The sequence below is a fragment of the Microtus ochrogaster genome, unplaced genomic scaffold (assembly GCF_000317375.1).
Source record: "Microtus ochrogaster isolate Prairie Vole_2 unplaced genomic scaffold, MicOch1.0 UNK1, whole genome shotgun sequence".
Classification (NCBI taxonomy): domain Eukaryota; kingdom Metazoa; phylum Chordata; class Mammalia; order Rodentia; family Cricetidae; genus Microtus; species Microtus ochrogaster.
This window is the reverse complement of record NW_004949099.1, coordinates 3,750,415-3,766,156: the sequence shown is the minus strand read 5'-3', so window position 1 is coordinate 3,766,156 and position 15,742 is coordinate 3,750,415. Positions and strand designations below refer to the sequence as shown.

General features: G+C 45.8%; 1 protein-coding gene across 1 annotated transcript in view; it reads left to right on the top strand.

The window, feature by feature from the left end:
• The window catches only part of Chchd6 (coiled-coil-helix-coiled-coil-helix domain containing 6), a 235,316-nt gene that overhangs the window by 183,248 nt on the left and 36,326 nt on the right, over window positions 1-15,742 (top strand). The window contains exon 6 of the mRNA XM_005364858.2: window positions 10,316-10,386. Within this exon, the coding sequence (XP_005364915.1) occupies window positions 10,316-10,386 (71 nt within the window). The remainder of the gene's footprint in view (window positions 1-10,315; window positions 10,387-15,742) is intronic.

Here is a 15,742-nt window from a genome sequence, read left to right as displayed (position 1 = left end):
GGGGGGGGGGACGATGACGACTCACACTCTTGATTTGACTTTTACTTTGTGTCAGGCTACACATTTTGTTTTCATACTCTTTGGATAGCCACTATTCATTTATATTTGCAAATGTTAAAAAAAAAAAAAAAGGAAAAAGAAAACTAACTAGCAGCCCCAAAGCTTGGCTGGGGAGTGCCACCACTCCCTGCTGCGTAGCCTCCTCCCCACACCCTGCCAGTGGAGTGATTGCAGTGTAGATTACCTTGTCAATCCTTCTTACTCCAAGTTTACCCTTAACCCTCTGCCTCCCATGCCGCCCCATTTGCTTTGGCTTTTGTACAACCGCTTTAAGGACTGCTCCATTCTCACAGGGTCCAAGCTCTGTGCTAGCCATTCTCCCTAATACCTGTCTTCTGACCTCAAGAAGTTCGGGAATCCAAACCCAGGCCATAAACTCAGGTCTGGGCAAGTGAATCTGACCTCTCAGCACTACAACGGTCTCAGAGATTAGTTCTCACCTCGCTGCAAACAGGACTTTGACTTTTTTCATTCCTGACTATCTATCAGGAACTTCTGGGAAGTTTTCCTGTAGCAAACTCACATCTACCTTTCAGACCTCTTCCCATGGACTCAGATACAAAGCCTTCTGAGAGTCTTAGGCTGTCTCTTGCTGGAGTGTCCTCCTACTGTCTGTTGCAGGCTGCTCTGCTCTGGGAGAAGGGGCCAGACACACAAGTGGTCGCTCATCTTGCCTTCAGTTTTGATAAATTCTGTGGTGATATATGTCCTACTCAAGGAGCTACAGGGCATACCCTCTGTCATTTCCAGACCAAAATACCAAAGGGTCACTCATATCCAGACCCAAGTCTTGCCCTCACATAAAAAGAAGTTTCTGGATGAAGCCTATCACACCTGAATGTTTGGTAGCTCATGTTTTGTTTTCAGTGCAAGTCATTAAAGAAAGTGTTCAATTATTGCCAATTAATATAACCTTTCAGGGTTTCTTTTTACTATGTGTGATTTATATACATGCTGTGTACACATATATAAAAGCATACATGCTCAAGGATAAAATAATAAATTCCTCTTCCACCCCAGCTACACACCCAACAAAACACACACAACCCCATAAATGGCTGAAAGGCTAGGATTACAGTCAAGATTACAGAGTCAACAGAGTATGGTAGGGAGGTGTGTGTGTGTGTGTGTGTGTGTGTGTGTGTGTGTGTGTGTGTTTCTTTCTGCCTCTTCACAAATGCAAATACTTGTGAACCAGTCTCACCTAAACCACATCACCAGGGCTCTAATTAGCAGTTCATACCTGGGTGCGGGGTAGGAGATTTAGATAGCAGATATGTTAAGAAATAGAAGCATAGATTAATGTCCTAGGAATGAGGGGTACCTGAAAAGGTAAGGGTGAGATACCCTGAAAGAGGAAAGGGAAGGTATGATAGAACTGACTTGCCAGTTGAGGGACCGAGATCTAATCATATAGGCCAAAGGTGATGAGCAGTCCAGAATGAACTGAAAATGCCTTTCAGCCATTTTTAAAGTATACACTGGTCCGGCAGGGAGTGGTGGCATATGCCTTTAATCCCGGCTCCTCAGAGGCCAAGGCAGACAGATCTCTGAGTTTGAGGCTAGCCTGATATACATAGTGAGTTCCAGGGCAGCCAAAGCTACAAAAAGAGACCTTGTCTCAGTAAATAAATAAATAAATAAAAATATTCACTGGTTAGGCCCTGGGCTTGCCCAAGCATTGACAACAAAGATACACAGCTACCCTGGAGTCCAAGCAGTTCCTAGGGGAGATAGACAATTAGCAGATGATTGCAATACACAGCAAAAAAATGCTACTGAAAAGCATATCTTAATACAGAGCATGGTGAAGGCCATGAGAAGTCTGCCTAGAGAGAAAGAATAGTGCTCATTTGATGGAAGGGGTGCTGATGGGCCTCAGGCAGTAGTAGGAGTGTGGCAGGCAGGTGGACAGGGAGAATTAGTAGAGGAAAGAATGTCTAGAACATCCTGGAGCCTTGGAGAATAAGGCATTGCAAGTGAAGAATAAGTGAAGAACAGAAACTGAGGATAGTGCCGAGGTCATTAGCAGAAAGGGCTATGTCTCCAGAGGGGATCTTTGGAAGTTCCCAGTTCAGAGTGTCTGTAAAGATCACTCTTACCACTGCCTGGATGGCAAGCTGGAGGAAGAAGATGCAGCCATGGGGGGAGGGGGGGCTGAGGTGGGGGAACATGGAAGTCATATGCATATAGTGCAGTCCGTAGTAGTCCACTGAGCAGAGCACAGTGGGGAGCTAGGAATGGAGATAGGATGATCAGGAGGCGAAGTCATCATCAGCATTCAGTTGCAGTTTGACATGGGGACCCCAGGGGCAAGAAGCAGTGATAATTGACAGTTAATCACCAGGAGTTGGGTGAAGGGTGGCATTCTCTAGTGCAGGACTGTAATGAAAACACCAGGGGTAGGAATGTAGGGGAGGGGAGACTCTCTAGAAGGAAACTGTTGAAGGGACAAAGAGAGAGGGGGAATAGTGAGTAGTCAGTGGGACACGGTCCTTATAAGGACACAAGGCTTTCCATGTTCAGGGAGGGGTTTAGCAAAAAGACCCTGGCAAAAATGCCAGCCTTGTCCTGAGCTGGTTACCTCCACAGACCAAAGCTAAGGTTTGTGTCTCATTCTTCATCACTGCCGGCAGAAATAGTTTATCCTCCACTAGGTGACCTGGCCTTCTCACCAAGGTCACTGCAATAGCCTCAAGATAGCCAGACTGTCTCCACTGCCCTCCATTTAGGCTGCTTCAAGCTGCCAGTGGTCCTTCCAAAAGGGATCTCTGGTGCCATTTCCCATAGCACACCCTCCAGTGGCTTCCTGCTATCTCCAGAGTAGGCTCTGCATGTGTGGTCTGCCCTGGGTGACCTTCAGTATCCAGTCTTGTCATCTCTAGAAATCTGTCTGTGCTCATTGTGCTATCAAGAACTCACCAAGTGCAGTCACCCCCTCAGCATCTGCCCAAACCCTGACTTCATGTCTGTTAGCTGTCTGCCTGAGGTGAGTAGGCAGAGGGAGAGGCCTTTCCTGACAGCTATTGAAAACCACAGCCTCTTAAGCTCTATGTGATCTTTTAAGTGGCACTGCCACTGAGTGAAATTATCTGTTTACTTCTTCCATATCCAGACTGTTAGCTCTGTGGAGCAAGGACTTCATCTCCTCGCTGCCTGCCATGTTCACTGCTTGTAGAGCAAGCCTTGGCAAATAGCAAGCACTCAATAAATGCTTACTAAATGTACAAAAGAAGTAAGTGGTGGAACTACAGTGTGTTGAGCATGCTAGGCAGGTTTGGATCCATTCATGGCTGTGTCCTCAGTGCATTCCTAAGGATCATTGGAAATCACTGCCCACTAAGGGTGAGAGATATAGGTGCAGTCAGCACTGGAAGAAAGTGTTATAGCAGGAGTGGGAACCCAGTGGCATCCTGAGTCAGACAGAATCATCTTCTGGCAGTGGGAATTTAGAGCTGGGGGACTGAGTGACTCATAGGCACGGAAACCAGAGCCTCAAGAATTGTGAACTGTGTTGAAGGTAAGATGGAGTCCAGCCTGGAGAGGGCTAGGTTGCCAAAGACAGGTTCTGAAGGCAAGAAATAGGAAGTTTGAGGGGTGAAAGGTAGACATTGTGGCCTTTGATGTGGGGGCACAGTTGGTCTTGGGATGGCCTGAACCTGGGGCTAGATACAGGCTTTAGGGTAGAGTGAGGTGAGCCAGGCAGGGAGTTCCTCTCCACTGGGTGGTACAGGGTAGGTATTGCTGGCTAGCATCAGCTATGCAGCCACTTAACAGAATTGAATTTCAGTGCCTCTGGGCACTACAGTGGTTCCATATCTAGCACTCTCACACTTCATAGCTTATGCTGATGATTTAGACCATTTTTAAAAGTCTGGTTTACTTGTGTCAGGCAGTGGTGGCACACGCCTTTAATCCCAGCACTCAGGAGGCAGAGGCAGGCGGATTTCTGTGAGTCCGAGGTCAGCCTGGTCTATAAGAGCTAGTTCCAGGGCAGATGGGACTGTAACACAGAGAAACCCTGTCTCGAAACCCCCTCCCCACAAAAAAAGTCTGGTTTACTCTTTCCAGGTTAGAGAATCCTGAATTCATTAATCATCTTTACTTTTCTGAGCATTCATTCGGTCTTTAAAAGCTTCTGACAATTAGACTGGTAGGTTCCAGATTCCCCCCCAGACAGCCAGTGCTGGCTACTCTGGCAGCATGTTGGCCTAGGCCCATTCTCTGTTAATCTCTGGCCTCCAGCGCTGAGCCCCTTCCAGCCTATACTGATGTTGCTAGGACTCCTCACCCCACCCCACCTCTATCCTCTAGGAAGTTTTCTTGGCTGTAATTGCTCCAGACCAGTGTTGTATCAGCACTTCCATTATTTATTACTTTCTTCCTTAGTCCCAGCTGGGCCCAGCAGGGACGCATGGGATTGTTAAAGAAACCTGTGGCTGTCCACGCTGCTCTTTAGCTTGATGTCTTTTCACCCTGGTGCTCCTTTTGCCTTTCTGGGCTTCCTCAGTTTGTTCATCTGTTAAGGTCTTACCTCAGGGTTAACTATTATGAGCTTTCCAGGAATCGGCCTCCTGGGCAGTCCCTACTCTAGTGCCTGGTCAGGCATGGCCACTGAGCCTTCTCTTCTGATAAGGCATGCCCTTCACCCCCATTGGATAGGGCCAGCACACGTGCGACTGTTGCCTCTTGCATCCTCCCACCACACGAGCTAAAATATTCCCACCACTTTGGAAGGACTCCAAGTCCCTGTGCATCAATCTGCCCTCACCCCTGCCCCACCAGCAATGCCATTACTATCCTGTGCTCTGGTCATACATGTGCTACCACAGCTTGGTCTATCGTCGCCTGCTAAATCCCTGAGTACAGGCCCCGTGCAGAGCTGGAAGCTTAGGAGACTGTCTTGCCAGAGCTTCAGCCAGTGGCTGCCTCCTAACTACCCTGTGCCCATGTGGTTCTGGCCTTGGTTTGCATTTATTTAGCAATTCCTGTGCCAGGCCCTCTCATAGTTTCTGGGATGGATCATGAGCAAAAGGGACTAAAAGCCCTTGGTGGTGGAGGTCACACCCCCTGAAGAGCCTCCTGTCACTCCTCAGCCAGCACTTAGAACTCTTCCAGGCTCTGCTGTCCTTGTTGGTCCATACACATGAAATCAGGGGATGTTAAGTTCTTAAAACATTTATTGAGTGTCCACTGTATGCCAGGCATTGTGTAAATATTTTACAATGCATTACCACCCTCATTCCCATCAAGCCTATGCTGACTGCTCTATAACCATTCTCACTGTGCAGAGCAGAAGCAGAGGAGATGACATGAAAGTCCTGCCCGTGACACACACTAGGAGGCATCCTGACCTGAGCACCAGTAGCCTCACTCTGTGATTCACTCATGGCCCTGCTTGATCAGCTTAGGAGAGCCTCAGTCCTCTCTAGTACCATGTCCTCTCTTAAGCTGGGCATCTGTAACACCTAACCTTGCTTCCCCTAGTAGGTCATTTATGAATGCCTTTGACCTAGTTGTCTGTGTTGGGGCTCTGGCCCAGGAGTTGCTCTTTTCCAGGCATGTAGGATGAGCTTTTGTCTTTATACCCACCATCCTATACATGAGCATATGGGTCTCACCCTGACCTGCACTTGGTTGACTTGCCACAGATCTCTGTGCCCCTGCATCCTCCCATTCTGCTTCTTCTCCTGGATCTGCCTGGGGACAGCAAGTTGATCTCTCCTGTCTATGACATGTTTTACTGCCATCCTCCCCTTCCCGCCTTCCCACCTTGCTTCTCTCACCCTCACACTCTCTTTTGATCTTGCAAATCCAGGCCCTTGGAGAAATCAGACAGTATGAAATATGAAAACTGCTTGGGAAGTAATTGAAGAAACACTGCGACTTTTGAAACCCACAGAGATAATACTCACACCTTCTTACTCACGTTATTTAATTTTTAATAGCAGATTTAATTAATGGAGATCAGGTCTTCTGCCTTCAGATGTGCTCAAGAAGCAGCTGCAGGCACTAGAGAAGGGGCAGCTATCTAGAGCAGAGAAAAATGCAGTCCAGAAGTGGGAACCTGAGAAATTTATGGGGAAAAAAACGTCTCCAAAACTAACAGTTTGTAATGGTGGGGACTGATGATATGGGAACAGTGTAGACCCATCAGAGTGCATCCAGAATCCCGTGAGCCTCTGTGGTAACTATAGCTCCCATTCTCTGGCCTTAGTGGTCCAGGACCCTCCAGTGCTGATGGCCTCAGGGGAGACAGGACTCCATCCACAGCAACCTCTGTCCTTTTAAAAATAGGACTCCTCTGCTATTCCCTCACCTAGAAAGCCAGGGCTTGCCCAGGCATAGTGACTCAGGCCTGTAATTTCAGCACTCAGGAAGCTGAGATAGGAAACTCACCAGGCTAGCCTGGGCTACAGAGCAAAACCTTTGTTTCAAAAACATAAAAGAAACAAACAAACCCAGGCTTTTATTCACCCCTCTTTTTCGAGACAGGGTTTCTCTGTAACTTTGGAGCCTGTCCTGGAACTAGCTCTTGTACACCAGACTGGCCTCAAACTCACAGAGATCCTCCTGCCTCTGCCCCACCCCCACCCCCTGCGCGCGAGTGCTGGGATTAAAGGTGTGTGCCACCACTGCCCAGCCTCACCTTTCATTTTATTCCAGATTCTGAGCCTGAAATTGAGGCTACTTTACCCAGTGTGCCTCTTGGTCCCTCCCTGCTCTCACTCTCACAGTCCCTGCTTCCCTCAAATACCCACACTGCCCTTTTGAAACTCTCATCCACATTGTTGTCTCTCTCCATGAGACCTCCCCCTTGTTTGCCTTGTATCATATCTGCTCACCCCTTACTTTGTTAGAAATAAATATATTTTTAATTCAGGAACCTGACTTCTAGAATGTTCCCTGTAGGTATGCTCATTCCCACACAGAACTGCTAGTAGGCACTTGTTCTCCTCAGCACTGTGTACAGCAGTAGGAGAGTTTATTGGCCTAGAGGGTATTGTGGGAGCTGCTTGACTCCCAGAACCCTCACCCATACTGTGCTCCCGCACAAAGTCCTCTTTCACAGAGTGTACTCCTTCTCGATGTGCTCACCCACTGTATGCCTCACAGAAGGCTCTCTAATTAAAGTATTTGCCCACAAACTGTTTGCCAACAAGGTGCTCACAAGTGTGCCATGACCTCACCCAAGGGGGCGTAAAGAGGAAGGTGGGATGTGGCTGGGGTACAGGCCTTAACAAGCTCACCACTCATTGTGGCCCTTGTCCTGCTTTCACTTTTAAAAAATATTGTTGTGACAAAATTGTACCTTAAAGTTGGGATACTAGTCTCCCGTGAACTAAGCCATGGACTCCATTGTCAGAACCATCAGAGGCAATGAGAGGGAGCAAGTGACATACTTTGGTTTTGCTTCCACTCAGGTACCAACTTCCGAGAAGACAGTCTGATCAAGTTTGCAGGCTGCTTTGGTAGGTACCCAGAAAGCACCAAACTATTGGCCTAATGCTCATTTGTAATTGTGACATTGTATTGTCTGAGCATCCCACATGGCCAGGGTACAGGCTCTACTTGCCTTAGACCCTACTCCCAATATTTAATGGTTCTCAGGAGGAGCAAGTTGGCCAGTTCTTAAGAAGCCTACAATGATAACAAGTAATCTGCTGGGTTCTCGTTCTCAAAGAAGAAGGCTGGAGAACAAATGTAGGACATGGTGAGCCCCATTGTGGCTTGGAGACCTTCCTGTGCTTCTGGACCAGCAGTTGTGACAAAGCCCATTGCCATGGGTCTGCACAGACAGGATAGGACCAGCTGGGGATTTTCACTGAGTCATCATGAGGAAATTAGAGGAAGTAAAGTGGGGTGTCCGTAACCACTTCTTCGCCTGTGGCCACTTCCTATGACAAATCCTGTTGACCACATAATTGGCTCCATGTGCCTGGGGACAGATGTGTCCTTCCTACCATACAGAACAGTAACTCCTCTTCTGTTACTCAGCCCTTGAGTCCCCACTTTGAGTGGCACTCAGCAGGTGACTGGACCTGGAAGCCTGTGACCTGACCCTGTGAACACATATTAGAGAAAAGAAACTCAGAGATGATTGAGCCAGGCAGATTTCTTATGGGGAAGAAAGACCAGATTCCATGGAAGGAACTTAGTGGATGAGATTCTCTGTGGCTTCAGAACCTACACAGTGCTATGTGAGTTGAAGGAGATCTGTGTGCCTGGTTTTCTGTTACTCTGCAGCTAAGAAAACAAAGCTTGGAAGAAGTGGTTTAGCCACAGACTATGGCCAGTAAGCACTGAAGTCATACTGTGGGCCCATGGATCAGGCCACATCCTCAGGAGGCTCCAGCAGAGTCCCAGGGATTCCAAGGAGGTCACAGAAGAACACCTACTGGAGGAACAGGTGTATACTGATCAGCTTGCCTCTGTCCTTGACCTCAGCCAGGACAGTCACGTCAGGGAATGTCACGCCATCCTGAAGCAGAGCCAACTCTTGATATGAGTGCAAAGACTCCAGAGAAGCAGAAAGCTTTCCTGGGCACCGCATTAGTATAGATCTTCCAATACCAGGCTGTGAGGAAGACCTATGTTTCTTTCATGTCTGTTGTGTGCTGGAGTTATTGGCATGCCTTGGGAAAGGACCTCCCTGGTGTGAAGAGAGGAGACTAGAAGGAATGGGCTATGTGATTCTTCCACCCATAGACCCTGGCTCTCCCTGCCAGTGACTTTGTATTCCTAAGCTCCCCTACAAGAGTTTCCTTCCCACACCATGCTGATCCCCAGTCAACCTTCCCTGAAAATGTAGAGAGTGGGCAGGTAAATCTCAGAGAGCAGGTCAAAGTAGAGCCTGGTTCCAGCCCAGACCTGCATTCATACCTGTGGTCCCCTACAGGAAGTCCTCTGGCTTAAATCCCTTCCCTCTAGACTTGGACTCCACACCACAGGATGGGCTCTCCTGGCAACCCTGATTCAGACCTCTTTCCCTGTTCATCCAGGGCCTGGCTGGCTGCTTTTCTTCAGCAGGTAGGTAGGTGGAGTCAGGCTGAATCAGGCTGAGCCTGACAGATGTGCAAGGAAACACAGCCCCGAGACTTCATAGTCCCTTCACTGTCACACCCACTTGTTGCAAGGACTGACTGATGGGCCTGTTTGCTCATCTGTGAAAGAAGGGTAGCCCCTTCTCACGAGTGAATAGTCAGCTATGCAAAGGGCCTGACCTTGGCACCCCACACAAAGGCAACTGCTACTGGCTTCATACCCCACTCAGGACACCTAACCACTTACCCTACACCTTTTTACAGGGACTACTTGACCCACCCTGTCTCGGCCTCCAGGTTTGGCCTTCCCCCACCCCCTATATGTCTATCCAGCTGTGCATGGGCCTGAGCACTCCCACCTGGAGTGCTGTGTTCTGAGGTTGGACGGGGCATCAGTATCAGTCTCTGAGAGCAAGTGAAGATGCTGGAGTTTTAGAAAATAAGGAAAGTGCTAGTCTGGACCTGTGTGGCCAGAAATGAGTAACAAGTTAAGCAACTTACCCACCGTCACAATGTGCCACCAGGGTCAAACCCAGCTGACTTGTTCTTGGTCCTAGGCTTTCCCTGCCAGCCTGACTCCGTAAGTGTGTGTGCAATGAATAACTTCAGGAAGGGCAAGGTATATGCCTTCAGACCCTCCCACAGTGCATCATAGGAAGCAGCAGAGCATGTCATAGTCTAAGAATCAAGACACTGGATACCGCTTACATTGTCCCTTGCTATTTTGGCTCGTCATTTGACCTCTTTAGACAGTGTGGTCCAGTTGTTCAATAGGGATTGTAGTAGATCAAGTTCAGCACCATTTTTGTTGTTGTTGTTGCTTGTTTGTTTTATTTTGTTTTGTTTTTTGTTTTTTACTAGTAATAAATGATTTATGCTTTGCAGACCATGCAGGCTCTACCACAGCCCATTCTACTGATCCTGTAGTGTGCAAGCAGCCAAAGACATGGTGTGTATGGCCATGGGCCAGTGAAACTTTATTTACAAAAAAGGTAGCCAGCAGATTTGGCATGTGGCCTGAAGCTTGCATGGTTTGCCTTTAGCAAGTCACTTTTCTGGGTTTCTGTCACAGTGATCAGCATGCTGGGACCTAGGCTGTGCTGACACCAGTCAAGATATTGGTATCTTCCAGTTCTGCCATGATTTTGTCCTACAAGCTTCCAGAAGGAGATGGCAATCTTTGGTAACCAGTTCTGTGTTTCTCTTTGTAGAATGCCGAAATATATAAACTGTCTTCCCAGCAATTCCATGAGGCGGCTTCAAAAGCAGAGAACACAATAAAGTAAGAATCTGCTTATTGTTCTGTGTAAACTTGTGCGTTTGTGAAAATCCCCTTGTGTGGCTTGAAACCTGCTACCACCTGCCTGATGGCAAATTTCTCTAATAACGAGACAACCATCTGTTCCTCAGCCCCCTCAGCTGGGTTGAAGCTAGCCATTGGCCATCAGTAATTGCCCAGCTTAGCACAGGGCTCTTCCCAGCTCCCTGGCACGTTGCAGTGTGCTGCAGCCACTATCTTTCTCTGGAGCAGCAGCTGCTTTGTTATCTAGCTAGGCAAGCAGCAGTGAACAGGCTCCAAGGGAACTGGGGAGGGGGATGAGCAGTCATCCTGACCATCTACTTTGTGAGGGGTGGGGTGGGGCTCTCAGCATGTCCCCTGTGGGAGCTTCCTGCTCCTGCTGGAACACCCACTGCTCTTCTAACCTAGGCAACTCCATGCTGTGTTTCCAAATAAGCTAGTGCTCTCTACCCCATTAGCCATGCTCCTGAGCTTTCCATGAACACCCTGAACCAGGACATTAGAAACAGAGAGATGTGGGCCTGTTCATGAATCATTTGAGTGCAGATCTCTGGGGAGGGAAAGCCGTACTAAAGTGTGAAGATGGTCTCTAGGCCAGAGGACTAGAATTCTCCAGTGAACTCCTACACTACTCCCTTGGCAGTCTCTCTCCTAGAAAATTGGGTGAGTCACCAGGAAAGCCCATCATGGTACAAAATGGTTGTTGATCTGGCAACATGAGAAGACGGTATCATGGGGGGTGGGGTAGCTATGAGGTGACAAAGCACTGGTGAAAATGCTGTAAATAACTGTAGGCAGAGTTTTTCATCGAGACTGTCGGTCAGCACCGTCCCACCAGCCAGCTCCCCAAATAGTCACACAGAGACTTACTATTAATTAGAAATGCTTGGCCTGTAACTAACCAGGTCTTACAAATTAAATTAACCCATATTTTATTTATATTCTACCACATGGCTTGGTACCTTATCTCAATTCAGCATGTTCATCTCCTTCTTCCTCTGTACCTCCTCATGACTCCTGAAACTCTCATGACTCTGGCCCTTCCTACTCCCAGCGTCCTCTCTCCCCAAAAATCCTTCCTACCTAAAGGCCATCACCTCTTTATTAGCTAATGGGAGTAATATATATTCATGGTGTACAAAAAGATTATTCCACAGCATTTCCCCTTTTGTCTAACTATAAAGAAAGGTTTTAACTTTAACATAGTAAAACTGTATGTAACAAAAAGTTATGAAGTAAGAATTACAGTTACAATATCTAGCCAATTTGTATTTGGCAAAATTAGGAAAAATATTCTCTTATTTATCTTATCTTTGTGAGTCTAAAGTTTTATACCTAATTTACCTTTTATCATAACTAAGGAAAACTTTAAGTCTAATTATTTAGTCCTTAACTCCATCAAAAACCCCAGAAGGGTCTAATATTACCTAATGACAGGGACATCTGACTAACTGGACAGTCACCCAAAGTTCTTCTGTAGTGTTGGGGCATCCAGCTTTGGTCTACAGGCCTAGTATATTTGACAGACATTTTGAGAAGCAAGGAATTTTGAAGGACTTTCCTACCTTGTTTTGGCAAAGTGTGACAGTCAACTTTTTTGTGTCCTGCTGGTCCAGTTTGGACAGTATACTGTCAGCAATTGAAAACATACCTAATATGACTACAAATTGGATTATTGTAGTTGACTAACTACCAACCTGACTTCTTAATTATACAGTACAGTTTTAAGAGCTGCATCAGCACAGTGCCCCAAACAAGAGTAGAAGCATACATATAGTATAACAAAATTAACTTTAACTTTGTATCACTAAACCAAAATCTATATCAATGTAAAATATTTTTAGATTAATAGCTGCTGTTTTTTGGATTAAAGCAGATTCAGTAATCTACCCTTTTATCTCATCATTTTTATATCATATACCCTATTTTTCCTTCGTACTGGCTTTGTGGGAGCCTAGGCAGTTTGGATGCTCACCTAACTAGACCTGGAAGGAGGTGGGTGGTCCTTGGACTTCCCACAGGTCAGGGAACCCTGATTGCTCTTCGGGATGATAAGGGAGGGGGACTTAATTGGGGGAGGGGGAGGGAAATGGGAGGCGGTGGCAGGGAGGAGGCAGAAATCTTTAATAAATTAATTAATTAAAAAAGAAAGAGGTCTTTGAATTTAACACTTTTGTTTACCTTCTTTTTTTTGTTTTGTTTTACTATGACCAATAACAACTTGTAACCAACCTTTTAAATAATGACAAACATCCATAACCAATCTTTTGGGAATTGGACATTGTTTTTCTAGAATGCTTCCTGTTGTGTGGGACATTAGCATCTTTGGAGACCCTGAGAAAATTTAGGATAATGGTTAAGTCTTGGCTAGAGTAGTTTGAGAGACTGGGCCATCCCAGCCAGCAGCCTTGAAGCTGTTCTGGATGCAGAACTCTTAGGAAACTACAACAGAGGCATTTTGAGATGCTGGATCACCTTGGTCCCCTTACTCTGAAAATACATAAACTTTTGAAGGTAACATACATATCTGTATTAATATAAGTATAGATGTGTGTTGTATACAAGTTAGCCAAAGATGATTATTTTGTTTTATGTTTTGGTATAAAACCTGTTTTGTAGTTTTTCTAGGTTTATTTCTTTATGTTTATAGCCAGAATTTTTAGGGGATCTTCCTCTATCACACCTGGTCCATATCAACCTAAAATGAATCTACAGCCACTCATTTCCTGTAAAAATAAAAGCATAACCTCCTACTCAAAGCAACACACCTTTTGACTCCCATTTTGAAATCAAGATATTCTTAAAATATGTAGGTTGGTTTAATCTGGCAGCTTTCATAATCCAATGTCTCTTAGCAACTATCACTCATTCATCAGCAGTTAAAAATTTTAAAGAACACACAGTAACATACAGGATCCAGACTCTGTGTATTTCCAGTCTTTACATGGTTTATTATTGTTTTTCCTTTTTGAGGACTTTATTATTTTTAAACTATTTTTTATTCTACATCTGTATATATCGTTTCTCCTTTTTCTCCAAAGTCTATATTTTTAAACACACTGTAAGTGTTTAGAAGTTTCTTTCTTCTGGATCTGTCTTTATGGTGTATCTGTAATCTTTTTTGTCTGTATGAGCAAAACTGAAATGACTGGCTCCTCTCCTTCAGTTGCCTGAGTCTAGCCTCATGGCAGAGGTACCAGGGAGCCATGTTTGCTGCCCCAACTCTGGATTTTAGATCCATGCTACCACCGAGTAGTGTACTGCCTACTCTTCATGAACCCCATTTAATTGTTCGGTAGCAGGGCATCTTAAAAGTGCCACACCTCTGATTGCCGCTAGCACCTGAGGGAAGGCAGTTATCAAGAAGCCAGATTTGTTTCTGTTTTTTACTTGTTTGGAATCTTCTTTTAAGCTTTCTCAGATTTTTATGTGGATATACATTGTCCCATCTTGGGCACCATTTGTAGGTGGAGTTTTTCGTGGGGCCCCTGTCAGCTCTGTCCTATCAACTGGCCCTCTAAATAACCACACAGAAACTCATTATTAATTATAAATGCTCAGCCAATAACTCAGGCTTGTTATTAGCTAGCTCTTACAATTTAAATTAACCCATTTTTTTTAATATAGTCTACCATGTGGCTCAGCACCTTATTTCAGTGCAGCACATTCATCTGCTTCCTTTGAATCTCCTCAAGACTTCTGAGAATCTCATGACTCCACACTTCCTCCTTCCAGCATTCTCTCTCCCTGAAAATCCAGTCTAACTATAGGCTGTCAGCTCTTAATAAAGCCAGTGAGAGTAATACATATTCATAGTGTACATGTGAAGAGCCAGGAGAATAGGATGGGACTGATGTACAGTCAGAACCGACTGGAGGGTTTGGTGGAATGGCATAAGGAACAGTATTGGGCTTCTGTTCCCATGTGTGAAACACTTGCAGCTAGGCGAGTACTGGCAGGCAGCACCAAGAAAGAAACAGTTTGGGGACAGAAAATAACAGCCTCGAAATTTTAAGTTCTAGAGTGACAATGGGAATATGGAAATTCGGAAGGACAGGGCTTTCCCATCAGATAGAAGGAGACAAGGAAAGGTATGGGTACACAGCCATTGGTGTGTTTCTCCTTCCCCATCACCCTCGCAGGCCTGAGCATTGCATGTTCCCTGAATGACACAGGACATTTAGATGTCCTGTAGGTGTGTGTCATCTGCCTATAGGTGTCCCTCCCTTAATGGAGGGACAGCAAAACCCATTTCAGCTCTTCTTGAACACTAGCTTCCATGCAATATTGTGAATGTCTCACATCAGACCAGGGAGGGGGAAGAGGAGCCAGATGACAGCCACTGCAGCAGTACAAATCCTGACTCTATGAGGGGCCTCTCCACCTGCAGGAAGGTGAAGCTGATTAACTGGTGCCCTGTCACATGCCTTTGTGAGCCTGACTTAATTGTTACAGGCCACCCCTACAAGGCAGAAATGGAGCAGTATGGATTTTACCAGGTGAAAGTCGGTGGTCTTGTGTATATTTGTAGCATGCCTGGATGACCACTGCAGCTTGCTGAGCCTATATTGAATAGTATATGGCTTTGCCCCTTTCAGTTTGGTTCTCTAGTGTGCTATTGCTGCTGTCAGTGTACACTTGGAGAAGAAGCTGGAAAAGGTTGCAAGGACCCTTACTTTACCTGAGACCTCAGTTTGTATCTTACCTATGCCACCTACCCAAAGTCATGGGTCTTATAGACACGAACCAGCCATTGGGTAGATGGTAGAACCCTAAAAAGATACAACCTCGAAAAGGGGAGTTAGACCATTAAGACATAGTCTTAAAGGGGATATTGGCCCTCATCCTTTACTCCTTGCTTCCCAGCTACTGTGAGGTGAGCAGATCTCTTCTACCACAAGTTCTCAGCATGGTCTATTGCGTTGTTGTCACAGGTCCAAAGCATCAATATCAAATGACCATGTACTAAAGCTTCTAAATCTATAAGCCAAGTAGACTTTTCCTTTTCCCTCTGTTAAGCTGATCTGACCAACACAGTAGATATTGTTGGGGTTAAAGCTTAACTCGAACTGCTTCAGAGCTCTGTCCTTCCTTTATGTCTGTGTCTCTGATGTCTTTTTTTCTTAAAATCTATTTATTATTATTATTACTATCATTATTGGTTTTTCGAGACAGGATTTTGCTGTACTTTTAGAGCCTGTCCTGGAACTAGCTCTTGTAAACCAGATCCATCTGCCTCTACCTCCCAAGTGCTGGGATTAAAGGCATGCGCCACCACTGCCTGACCTATTTTATTATTTTTAAGTGTGTGTGTGTGTGTGTGTGTGTGAGAGAGAGA